General features: G+C 44.3%; 1 protein-coding gene across 1 annotated transcript in view; it reads right to left on the reverse strand.

Moving 5' to 3' along the window:
• The window catches only part of LOC132827442 (seizure 6-like protein), a 184,936-nt gene extending 178,182 nt beyond the window's left edge, over positions 1 to 6,754 (reverse strand). The window contains exon 1 of the mRNA XM_060844130.1: positions 6,616 to 6,754. Within this exon, the coding sequence (XP_060700113.1) occupies positions 6,616 to 6,754 (139 nt within the window). The remainder of the gene's footprint in view (positions 1 to 6,615) is intronic.
• Positions 6,755 to 13,671: the final 6,917 nt, after the last annotated feature.

Raw genomic sequence — 13,671 nt, forward strand, 5'->3', positions numbered from 1 at the left:
TGCTTAGAGTCACACAGCATGGAAACTGACCCTTCGGTCCAACCAGTCCATGCTGACCATAATCACAAACTAAACTAGTCCCATCTGCCTGCACTTGGTCCATATCCCTCCAAACATTTCTTATTCATGAACCCATCTTAGTGCCTTTTAAAAATTGTCAGTGCACCTGCGTCTGCCAATTCCTCCAGCAGTTCATTCTATACCTGAACCACTCTCTGTAAAAGAATTACCCTTCATATCTTTTTTAAGTATTTCTCTCTCACCTTAACAATATGCCTCCCAGTCTTAAAATCCGCCATTCAACTTATGTAAACCCCTCATGATTTTATAAACCTCTACAAGGTCATCCCTCAACTTCCTGCACACCTGTGAAAAAAGGTCCCAGCCTATCCAGCCTCTCTTTATAACTCAAAGCCTCCATTCCCGGCAACATCCTGGTAAATCTCTGCTGAACTCTCTCCAGTTTAATAATATCCTTCCTTTAAGAGGGCAATCAGAACTGGACACTATTTTCCAGAAGAGGCCTCACCAAAGTCCTGTACAAATTCAACATAACGTCCCAACTCCGATACAGTGTACTTAAAGTATGAGCAATGAAGGTAAACGTGTTAAACGCCTTCTTCTCAACATGGTTGTCAGTCTGAACCCATTGTGCATAGGGATGTGATTGCAAGTAGGGTGTGAGGGCAAATGATGATCAGTTGGCATTGAGCTGGCAGGGAGGCTATACAAGGCCATGGAGGTATATTGGAGTGAGAGTTGAACTGGATAGGGCAAAGCACTGTGTGGGTGAGAGGTGGTAAGCACAACGGGCAGAGGATCTGATATTTAATGAAGAAACTTGGACAAACTGCCCAAGAATTAAGCTGGGCCTGTTGACTATGGCACTTGACAGTCTCTACAGCCATCTCCAATCTGAATCCGGGGTTGATGGGTGCAAGTCCACCCCACAACCCCAACCTTGGAGCTGAAGGGGCAGCACAGTAACTCAGTGGTTAGCACTGCTGCCTCACAGCTCCAGGGACCCAGGTTTGATTCCAGCCTTGGGCAACTGTCTGTGTGGAGTTTGCACATTCTCCCCGTGTCTCCTCCAGGATTTTCCTCCAGGTGCTCCGGTTTCCTCCCACATTCCAAAGGTGTGCAGGGTAGGTGAATTGGCCATGCTAAATTGCCCATAGTGTTAGGTGCATTAGTCAGAGGGAAATGCATCTGGGTGGGTTACTCTTTGGAGGGTGGGTGTGGACTTGTTGGGCCGAAGGGCCTGTTTCTGCACTATGGAGGAATCTAATCTAACGACACATTTTCCTGAGCGGGATGAGAAATTTCATCTTTGGGGGTAAAAATGGAAAGCAATATGTCTTTAAGTGATCTTAGTGTCAAATCCTCTTTAACCACCAAGTTAACCGGGATGCAAAGAAACTATATAAATGCAGAACATTGTTGTTTTTTGATAATTCCATCATTACTTGGCTCAGCATTTATTGCCTGTCCCTTGTTACCCTTCAGGGGATTATTGTGACTCCTGCAGTCTTAACACAGCAGGAAGCAAAATCATTGCATAAAGGTCTCCATTTGTCTTGACTGGAGCCATGATCAGTGCCTTATCTACATTGAAACACAGTGTGCACAAATACTGATGTTAATGGTTCGAATGTACATTATGTTAAACCTGACTGTTAGCCCCAATACTCTAAATCCCACAGCAATTCCACCTGTACAAATACATTTGGTCATGACATCACAGTCTTATCAATGGACCCAAGTTAATGCTCTGGATCATGGATTTGAATCCTGCTGTGGCAGATGGTGAAAATAAAATTCAATAATAAATAATCTGGAATTATAACAAAGCTACCTTTTACACCATGCAGCAGGTTCACTAATATCATTCAGAGATGGGAAATCTGCCAAAGTTAGTCAGCCTGACCTATACTTGACTCCAGATCCACAGCAAGAGGATTGACTTATTTGTCCTCGGAAAAGGAAATAAAAATAAAGTAATGCCCATGCTGCATGAACAAATACAAATAAGATGCGAATGTAAGATATCTGCTATAACAAAGGACCACAAGCCTTCACATCTTACTTTGGTGCTAGAGAAGCTGATAATTATTTACTGAGCAGCCAGGCAGTGGCTGATTCCTTCGGCATGGATATGATAAGCTGCTGCATAATTCATAAAGATACTTTTATAAGGCGTGGAATGCTGAGTTGTCTTCATGCAGATATCTGACATGAGCCGTGCAGTAGGAAACTGTGTATTTTCTTGTCAATAAATTGGGTGGGTGTTCCTAAAAAGGCTCCTTTTAAAAACGATAAAATCAATTGGTTCTAACTGCAGCATTTTCTGTCACATTTCTTTTAGCTCAATCTTCCTTCTCTGCACCACAGATAATTTTCCCAAGGCGATAAACGTTTCGTTCTAAACATTGTCAATTATCTCTCCTGCCCTGCAGACCTCTCCTGTCCTTCCACCAACATCAGACATGATAGTGGAATTCTTCAGCGGTGAGAATTTGTGAAATAATTGGGTGGCTGAGTTTAAACTTCTACACTGGAGCAGATAAAGGCCATTCAGCCCCACGAGCCTGGTCTGTCATTCAGTCTGGTCATGGCTGAGCTGATGTCATTTCTGCTTTCCCTGTCTGGGTTCTATGTCCTATTCCCGATCCGTTTTATGGCCAGACAAGGAAAAGGAGGACTCGGCTCCCACTATTTAACCCCTTCTTGGGCATTTGTACCAAATATTTTTGCACCTTATTTTAGCATACAGCTATTGCACTTCAATTAAAATCAAAATGAACTCAATAAGAATTGGAGGAGCCAACTTCAAAAAGTGTTGGAGAAACTCAGCAGGTCTGGCAGCATCTGTTGAGAAAAAAACATGTTTTAAGAATATTTCTGATGAAGAGTCAATGGCCTCAGATCCTGTTTTTCTCTCTAAAGATGCCGGTACACCTGCTGAGTTTCTCCAGCAATTCCTGTTTTGGTTTTCGATTTCCAGCATTCACAGCTCTTTTGTTTTAGAGAAGGATCCATATTACCAGGTTTTCTTGAGTGAAAGAAAGAGGAATGTTATTACCTACTGATCCCCCAAAATAACAAAACCACAACATCAAAAACACACCATGCAAACACAGGTAATGAATTTAAAATGAAATGCAGAGACTGTCTCGTGCAATCAAAAAGTTAAAAGCAATTATAATTTAAATTCCTTGAGTTGTGAGAGTGACCTGAGTCCTGGATGTTTAGTTGTGGTCTTGTTTCTTTAACAGCAGCAACGTTTGCAGATATCCTTGAGCTCTTGTTTGACAAAGCTTTGACAAGGGGTCAGTTAGACTCAAAACGTCAGCTCTTTTCTCTCCTAACAGATGCTGCCAGACCTGCTGAGATTTTCCAGCATTTTCTCTTTTGGTTTCAGATTCCCGCATCCTCAGTAATTTGCTTTTATCCAGTGTTTAACCCACTGCCACCTCTCTTCCAGGAATGCCTACCCTGAAGAATTACTGCTCTTCTCTCCGACAGGATTTTCGTTTGTCTCTCTCCCCCATCCACCTTCACTGCTTTCCTTTTCTCTCTCAGTGTTAGACAACATATTTACTAAGACTCACTTCCACAGTCATATTTCCTTCCTCAGTGACTGTCTTCACTTCCGACTTACTCCACGTGGATTTCAACTCAAATTCCACCCTGCATGCAGCCTCCAGGATTACAGGTATTTGCATGATATACAACATCTTTCCAACTGCTGTTCTCACCGCATCCTAAAAGCCACATTCAGGACCATGCGCCGCCACATGTAAGCACTCGACACCTCTCTCCAGCAGCACCGACTTACTCTCTCTAAAAGCTGTCCGGGTCCACAGTTTCATTTCATCCTTCGTATTATTCAACGCCTTAACTCCAAACTTTTCCTGTTTCTTGCAGATGTTAAGGAACGCAAGCTTCAACTTCTCATCCACACCCCTGCCCACCCTCCACCTTCCAACAGTCTCAATCTCTCCAATCCCATCTCTTCCAGCCCCAGCCCTTGCCTTGTCATACCCTCTGACCTTCCCCTATCTGAGGCTGAGCGTGCTGGTCTCAGCAAAGAACTCAGCTTTGTTTCCTTACTTCAATGAATTCGGGCTCGACATGATGCTGAGCTCTTTTTCCGTCGCCTTCGCCTTCATGCTCACTTCTTTGGGCAAGAGTCCTCCCCCCACTCCACAGATCCTTTCACATCCCTCCAATATTCCACCTCTAATTGGACACCCCCGCCAGGACAACTGCCTGCCTTACATTGACAATTGTCGACGGGACATTGGCCGCCTTAATTTCTCTGCCTCCTTACCCATTCCAACCTCTCTCCATCCGAACTTCCTGCCCTTCGCTCCCTTAGGTCCAACCCCAACCTTGTCATCAAACCTGCTGACAAAGGGGGTGCTGTTGTCCTCTGGCGTACTGACCTCTACCTCGCAGAGGTTGAGCGCCAACTCTCAGATTCCTCCTCCTACCTCCCCATGACCACACCACTGAGCATCAAGCCATTGTCTCCAACATCGTGACTGACCTCATTTCTTCTGGATGCCTCCCTCCCACAGCTTCCAACCTCATAGTCTCCCAACCCCGAACAGCCTGTTTCTACCTACTCCCCAAAATCCACAAGAACGACTGTCCCGGCAGGCCCATTGTGTCAGCATGCTCCTGCTCCACTGAACTTATTTCCTTGACTCCATCGTCATTTCCTCCCCACCTACATCCAGGATTCCTCTGGTGCCTTGCGACACATTGACAGCTTTCAATTCACAGGCCCTAACCACCTTCTATTCATCATGGATGTGCAATCTCTTTACACCTCCATCCCACACCAAGACGGCTTGAAAGCTCATCGATTCTTTCTCGAAAAGAGGCCCGAACAATCTCCATCCACCAGCACTCTCCTCCGCCTGGCTGAACTTGTTCTCTCTCTCAACAATTTCTCCTTCAACTCATCCCATAGGGCTTTGACAAGGGTCAGTTAGACTCAAACCATCAGCTCTTTTCTCTCCTTACAGATGCTGCCAGACCTGCTGAGATTTTCCAGCATTTTTGCTTTTGGTTACAGTACAGAACAGGCCCTTCGGTCCACAAAGTTGTGCCGAGGATTATTCCTAACCTAAAATAAAATAACTTAACCTACTCACCCCTCAATTCCCTGCTGTCCATGTGCATGTCCAGCAGTCGCTTAAATGTCCCTAATGACTCTGCTTCCACCACCACCACTGACAACACATTCCACGCATTCACAACTCTCTGCGTAAAGAATCCACCTCTGACATCCCCTCTCTACCTTTCTCCTAATGTCTTTAAACTATGACCCCTCATGCCAGTCAATCCTGCCCTGGGGAAAAGTCTCTGGCTATTGACTCTATCCATGCCTCTCATTACCTTGTACACCTCAATCAGGTCACCTCTCTTCCTCCTTTTCTCTAGAGAGAAAAGTCCGAGCTTAGTCAACCTCTCTTCATAAGCCAAGCCCTCCAGTCCAGGCAGCATCCTGGTAAACCTTTTTTGCACTCTCTCCAAAGCCTCTGTGTCTTTCCAATAATAGGACAACCAGAACTGGACACAATATGCCAAGAGTGATCTCACCAGGGTCTTGTAGAGCTGCAGCAAAACTTCATGGTTCTTAAACTCAATCCCCCTCTTATTGAAAGCCAGAACACCATATGCTTTCTTAATAACCTGATCCACTTGGATGGCAACTGTGAGGGATCTATGCACTTGAACACCAAGATCCCTCTGTTCCTCCACACTGCCAAGAATCCTGTCTTTAATTCAGCATTCAAGTTTGACTTTCCAAAATGCATCACTTCACATTTATCCAGGTTGAACTCCATCTGCCATTTCTCAGCCCAACTCTGCATCCTGTCTATGTAGTGTTGCAGCCTGCAATTGCTCTCGATACTATCAATAGCACTTCCAACCTTTGTTGGCAAATTTACTAACTCATTCCACAATCTCCTCATCCAAGTCATTTATAAAATTGTACGCAGAGCAGAGGCCCAAGAACAGATCCTTGTGGGATACTACTCATCATTGACCTCCAGGCAGAATACTTTCCATCTACAACCTCTCTCTCCCTTCTGTCAGCCAACCAATTCTGAATCCAGAGAGCCAAATCTCCCTGCATCCCATACCTCCTGACTTTATAAATGAGCCTACATGGAGAACCCTGTCAAATGCCTTGCTGAAATCCATATACACTGCATCCACTTCTCGACCTTCATCAACCTGTCTTGTCACCTCCTCAAAGAACACAATAAGATTTGTGAGGCATGACCTGCCATTCACAAAGCCATGTTGACTGCCTTTAATCACTCTATACTTTTCCAAATAGTCATAAATTCTATCCCTCAGAATTCTTTACAAAACCTTGCTGACCACAGACGTAAGACTGACTGGTGTGCAATTGCCCAGAATTTCCCCATTCCCCTTCTTTACAATTTCCTGTAACACTCACCTCCCTCCAATCCTCTGGTACGACTCCCATGGAGAGTGAGGAAGCAACGATCTCCACCAGCGGCTTAGCAACCTCCTTTCTCACTTCCTGGAGCAACTTAGGATAAACCTGGTCTGGCCCTGGGGACTTACCAATCTTAATGTTTGCCAGAATTTCCAGTGCATCAACTTCATCAATGTTGATCTGTTCAAGCCTGTTTTCCAGCTCTTCAAAATTCTCATTCTCAACAAGGTCCCTTTCCTTAGTGAAAACCAAAGCAAAAACACTCATTTCGGGCTTTCCCTATCTGCTCAGACTCCACGCACAAGTTCCCTACGCTATCCCTGACCGGCCCTACCTTCTCCCTGATCATTCTCTTATTCCTGATGTATGAGTAAAATGCCTTTGGGTTCTCACTAATCCCACCTGTCAAGCCATTTTCCTGCCCCCTCCTGGCTCTCCTCAATCCATTTCTGAGCTCCTTTCTAGTAAGCCTGTAATCTTCTAAAGCTGTGCTAGATCCTTGCTTCCTCTGCCTTGCGTAAGCCTCCTTCTTCCTTTTGATGAGAAGCTCCCCTGTTCTCGTCATCCAAGGTTCCTTAATTTTACCCTTTCTTGCCTGTCTCAGAGGAATAAATTTGCGCATCACTCACAACAACTGCTCCTTAAACAGTCTCCACATGTTTGCTGTGCTCATTCTGTGGAACAACCACTCCCAATCTGTACTTCCCAACTCCTGTCTGATAGTGTCATAATTTCCTTTTCCCTAATTAAATATCGTCCCTTGGTAGCTACTAGTTTCCTTCTACAAAGCTATGGAAAATGTGAGGCAGTTATGGTCACCGTCACCAAAGTGTTCTCCCACTGTGAGGTCTGACACCTGTACTGGCTCATTGCTGAGCACCAAATCCAAAATGGCCGCTCCCCTCTACGGTATGTTTACATACTGAGTGAGGAAACCCTCCTGAACACACCTGACAAAAAAGGCTCCATCCAAACCATCTGCATTAAGGATTTCCAGTCAACATTGGGAAAGTTGAAGTCACCCATAACAACAACCCTGCCACATCTGAATTTTTCCAAAATCTGCCAGCCTATGAGTTCTTCAATCTCCCTACAGCTATTAGGGGGCCTGTAGAAAACCTCCAGTGAGGTGGCTGTTCCCTTGCTGTTCTTAACTTCCACCCATGGTAACATGGAAATCACAATTTAGTCAGGTTTTACTTATTCTATTTGTGTTCCCTGGATCTGCCTCAGTCTGTGGTCAGGTGATTACTACATGCAGTAAAAAATGAGGTCTGCAGATGCTGGAGATCACAGCTGCAAATGTGTTGCTGGTCAAAGCACAGCAGGCCAGGCAGCATCTCAGGAATAGAGAATTCGATGTTTCGAGCATAAGCCCACGCATTTTACATCAGTATTTGGAGAGACTCACATCATTCAGACAGATAACAGAACTTGAATATTGAAAGTCTACTTTTACAAGTAGCACTTTTATTGGTATGATTACTAGACAGCAGCTGACTGGAATGATATTTGAGCCCTGCCTTCCCTCCCTGACTTCTTCAATAATAATTACAAATGTACTAATAGAGTCCTTTCATCCCTGTTGCTTGTGGAATTAATAGGAGAATGCACAGCTCACGTTCCAAACCATTGGCTCTCCAGAACGTCACTTGGGGAGTGTTGAAACAACTTGTCCATTAAACAGGGGCTACCAACTGCAACGAGTGTTGTGTCAGCCCCATTTCTAAATTAGCCAGAACACAAGTGTGAGTATTCCACAAAGCATGGCATCATTGTCCTTGGTGATTTGGAGTTGCTGAGTAACAGGACCTAGACACCAATTAAAGTGTTGACAGGGTGGTCTCTATGACTGACACAGACTTTTAAGTATATTCCTGATCGAAGGCATAATCTTGTCTCTGTTTAAATCGTGACTAAGTACTTTTCACATCCAGGATTCTTTGGCAACTCAGCTAATTGCACTGCAGGACTGGCAGTAATGAGTTGACCCTGTTGTATCAACTCTCTGTTGAAATAACTTCTGAAATAACAACAATTCTAGCTTTCACCTCTGTCTGCTATGTTCATGCCTTCCTTTTTGAGATACATTGCCCTATTTTATTAGAAATGTACACTGTAATATTGCAATGCTGGCATTGTCATGATGGGTCAAGTGGCTTTATTTTATGCTGTATCATTCTGGGACATTTATCATCACACAGTCAAGTAGATACCTATGCAACTGCTCGTCTTGAAAGGGGAGAACTATTTGCTTCCCATGTTACTTTTGGAGAAAGGAATTCTTACTAATTTAACAAGGATTGAACATTAATTTGTATTGCTGCCTTATCAGTTCTGAAAATATTTTGCACAAAGCTTAAGAAACAGGTCTAGGCCATCCATCCCCTCCAGCCTGCTTTACTGATCAATTACATCATGCTTAATCTTTGATCTGGACTGTATTTTCCAGTCAGATCTCCACACCCTCTGACTCCCCCAGAATCCCAGGCTGTAGGGTATTGGAACTCACTGGAGTGAGCCATGTTGTAGGAGGGGGCCCTCTGGTCTATTCTTGGCAGCAGGAAAACACTGGAAAGGAGAACCCACCTGTTAGCTCATTAGGCCTTGCCGTTGAGCCAAATAAAAGCCATTAACCTTGAGCCCTCTGGGATTTTGTGCTCTGGCGTTCTCCCAGCTTGCATAGGCTCCCCTCGCCCGCCACCCCGCTCCTGCCCCCCACCTGACCCTGCTCTGCGAACCCTGTTGTGTCCCAGGGCTAGAACTCCCAAACATATGGCAACATCTGAATGAAGGCTCTCACACTTGACGGACAACTTGACCTGACAATATTTTTCATTTTTCCAGATTTTCCATCTGGGGAATAAAATCTCTGGTTTTTTTTCATTTATGGGATATGGGCATTACTGGCTAGGTTTGTCAGCTTTTATTACCCATCCATTACTGCTTCGGAGGAGATGGTAGTCAGCAGCTTTCATAAACCTCTTCGGTTCGTGTCACGTATGTCACAGCGCTGTGAGGGAAAGAGTGAGATCCAGGACTTTGACAGTGATAGAGCAGTGATATAGTTCAAAGTCAGGATGGTATGTGGCTAGGGGGGGATTTTGCATATGGCAATGATGTCTCTGCTGTCTTTATTCTTCGACTTGATCAAGGCTGAAGGATTACGTAGGGTTAAGAGGTGACATCACAGGACCCTGACAAGCACTTCATATCATTCTATTAGGTCACCTCTCATTATTCTGAGGCTGGAGATGCCTTCTTTCAGAAGCAGGTAGCCCACTGCACTATTTCCAGAGAGTACAAGCTTGTTCTGTCTGAAGAATAGCTTAAGGAAAACAAAAATAGAAATTGCTGGAAAAGCTCAGCAGGTTGGGCAGCATCTATGGACTGAAATCAGAGTTAGCATTTAGAGTCAAGTGATCCTTTCTCAGAACTGCCAGACCCGCTGAGCTTTTCCAGCAATTTCTGTTTTTGTTTGTGATTTACAGCATCTCCAGTTATTTTTGGCTTCCATTCAGAAAACAAAACAATCCCTGTCACTTGGGGAGAAATGGCAGCCAATTTGCACACAGCAGGTTCACATAAACAACAAAGGAGGTGACTACCCCCATCAATGTGATTTTGGTCACATTTGTTGAGGGTGGAATGTCTGTTAGAGCACAGTGTGAACGCCCTGTTCCCTCTGGAAACAGTGCAGTGGGATGTCCGATTCAGAAAGAAGGCTTTCCCCATAGTGCAATGCTAATGAGGAAAGGCTGGAATAGGTGTCAATCCGGATCACACATTCCACCTCTGGAGTGGATTTGGAAACTGCACATGAGAGGTGAGAACCTGTTAAACTGAGCAATAAGTAAGTATCACACCCATCTGATTAAGGCCAAAATCATAGGAAATACAGAATAAATATTGATCAAGAAGGCACAAGTGATGGCAAATGTTTTCTGCCATGTTTTCAGACTTCCAAAGATGCGTGAAGGATGTGCGATTTTCCTGAGCAAAAAGCAGCTACCATTCTCGTTACATCCCTAGAGAGCATCCCTACAATACCCTACAATAACTCATATTCCCTGCACTAAACCGCTCTGTAGCCTCAGAGAATTTAATCATCCCAAGTTTTCCAATATTGAAGGGTGCTTTCGGTATGTTAGCTCAGACCCAGATATAAGGGTATAAAAGCTGCACATGAATTGATTTCAAGCAAGATCCTTGGAGATCACAGGTCAGAAATTTCTCAAACAATGCATTTCTACTGAAGTAACACAATACATTTCTTCTGTTGTGATGCAGTGTACTGTGTAAAAGTAATTATTTGCCATATTGGAGCTTCCAGTACCAAGCCATTCAGTCTGGATAATGAAATTACTATTTTACTGAAGGACGATTGCTAACTCAATTGAAGCCCTACGTTTAAAAATAACATCTGAAGATAATAAACCTAATGATTAATTGACTATTGTGATTGAGATCATCTTCAATGTTGAAACTTGCCTATCCCGTCTTGGTGTTTCTGCGATTTAAATTAGAGTGCAAATTTTGAGTTTCACCAAGGTTTCTCAGGTGGGTTCTCCATTCCAGTGTTTTCCTGCTGCCAGGATTAGGCCTGAGGGGCCCCTCCACAACATGGCTCACTGCAGTGAGCTCCAATACCTCACAGCCTGGGATTCTGGGTCAGTCAGAGGATGTGGAGATCTGGCTGGAAGATACAGTCCAGGTCAAAGATTAACTATTTCAGGAAATCCTGAAGTGCTCATCTGGAACTAATTCTTTCTCACAGATTCTGATTCTGATTTGCAGTGTCACCAAATAATTACAGTTAGGCAAAGCCATTCAGCTGATTCTGGAAATCACGCCATCTGGACAGAACCTCAGTCAGCCAATTGCAGCACTGGATCACTTTCAGACAATTTCACAATGCGAAAAAATATGCATTAATCTAGCACTTTTCATGGATTCAGGATGTTCCATAGTGCATTACAGCTGAGTGCACTGTTACATTGTGCAACACATAGGAGCCAATTTGCACACAGCAAGCTCCCACAAATAACAACAGCAGTGACTAGATAGCCATTTCTTAGTGACATCAGTTGAGGGAGACTGGGTATGATGTTTTCCCAGATGACCACTGTTGGCAGCTTGTGGTACCTTCTACCAGTCTGTGGTACTGTGTAACAGGAACTCTCACCAATCCTCCTTTGTCTTCACTTTGTCCTGGACTTATCCAGTAATTTGTGGTAGAGGTACACCACCAGAAACTAACTACAGCTGAGGTACTGTTCATAGATCCTAAGGAGATTTATTGTATGTTGGTAATAAGTAAAACGTTATTTGAACAGGAATAGTTACTAGGAGTTTGGGGAGCTGATACAGATACATCTCCTCCCTCTAAAAGTGAGAGTGGAACTCCCTGTTTCCACCCAGAGCCTGTGTTTGACTGTTATAGATTGGGTGAGACCAATATAGCATAACATTAACCCCTTCAGAGTCATTATCTTACTCAACATTATAGAGAACTCCTCACTCTTCATCAAATCCTTTCAAACCCATCAAGGTTCCTGAGGAAGCACCTTCTAAACTCACAACCTCTAACGTCTAGAAAGATATGGATAGCAGGTACATACGAACACCATCACCTGCAGGTTCCCCTCCAAGCCACTCATTGCCCTGACTTAGAAATATATCGCTGTTCCTTCAGTGTCACTCGGTCAAATCCTGTATCTCCCTACCTAGCGCCCTACACCCCAAGGATTGCAGCAGTTACTGAAGGTACTCACCAACTCCTTCTCCAAGGCAATTAGAGATGGGCAATAAATGTTGACCTGGTCAATGAGGCGTGAGGAAATAAATCCATCAAGCTCCAGTAATAGTGGAATAATGATTGAAGCAGCCCCTTTACTCTGCCTGTGGTCCTGCATTGAGGTGGGATGCACCGGTGTCAACAGATGGAGGACATTTTCAACTCCCTGGGTAGGCACAGCCACCCAGATGTTGCTCCAACTGAATTCCTCATCTTGTTAGCTGAAGATGATCAGATCACCTCAAAACAGGAATATAATTCTTCCAATCCATTACACCTACTTATGTTGTTGCTCTGTCTTCACCTTGTCAACATCCACGCAGTATTGCATATCATTGTCATTTTAAAATAGAATTCCTGAAAGCCCAAGCCGTGAAGATTTTTGAAGCTCACGGTTTTTAAACTAAGCTTTCCTTTTTTAGGCAAAAGTGAGGACTGCAGATGCTGGAGACTAGAGTCGAGAGTGTGGTGCTGGAAAAGCGCAGCAGGTCGGGCAGCATCTGAGGAGCAGGAGAGTCGACGTTTTGGGCAAAAGCCCTTCATCAGGAAGGAGGCCTGTGAGCCGAGGGAGTGGTGAGATAAATGGGAGGGGGTGGGGCTGGGAGGAAGGTAGCTGAGAGCGTGACAGGTGGATGAAGCGGGTCTAAAGGTGATAGGTCAGAAAGGAGGGTGAAGCCGATAGGTGGGAAGGAAAATGGACAGGTAGGACAGGTCATGAGGGCGGTGCAGAGTTGGAAGGTTGGAACTGGGATAAGATGGGGGGAGGGGAAATGAGGAAACAGGTGAAATCCACATTGATGCCATTTGGTTGGAGAGTCCCAAGGCGGAAGATGAGGCGTTCTTTCTCCAGGCGTTGGGGGGTTGGGGAGTGGCGATGATGACGGCTTTCCTTTTTTAGTCCAAGTAACCTAGTAGGGTAGATTGATGATCTTTGAATTCTGCTCAGGAAAGTGTTAGACACTGCTGAACCTATCACCAGCTCATGTTCAGAACTGTTCGCAATTATTATTCTCTTGGGAGAAATCAATCCCCATTCTACTCCCTCTTTACTAAAACTGTCTCATTCAACCTTGCGGTGACAAGAAAGGGGAATCTTAAATGTGCTGTGTGTGTGTTTTTGTTTTTGAAGGAGTAGCTTTTGTCTGTGTCAGGGAACAATTTCTATTCAGCAATACGTATATTTTTCAAGACACATGCCGGAACTCTTGTACACGATTCTTGGCACTGCTCCATGCACTCATTGGGCATTTAATGATGAAGACCTTTAAAAATATCGAACCACTTATTTGAAGTTTGATTCATTCTATAAATCAACACATCTTGGTGAAGGGCCATAGTCTTAACTACAGGGCAACAGCAGCACTGAGAAAGAATGAGGCTAAGTTAA

The sequence above is a fragment of the Hemiscyllium ocellatum genome, chromosome 24 (genome assembly GCF_020745735.1).
Source record: "Hemiscyllium ocellatum isolate sHemOce1 chromosome 24, sHemOce1.pat.X.cur, whole genome shotgun sequence".
NCBI lineage: Eukaryota > Metazoa > Chordata > Chondrichthyes > Orectolobiformes > Hemiscylliidae > Hemiscyllium > Hemiscyllium ocellatum.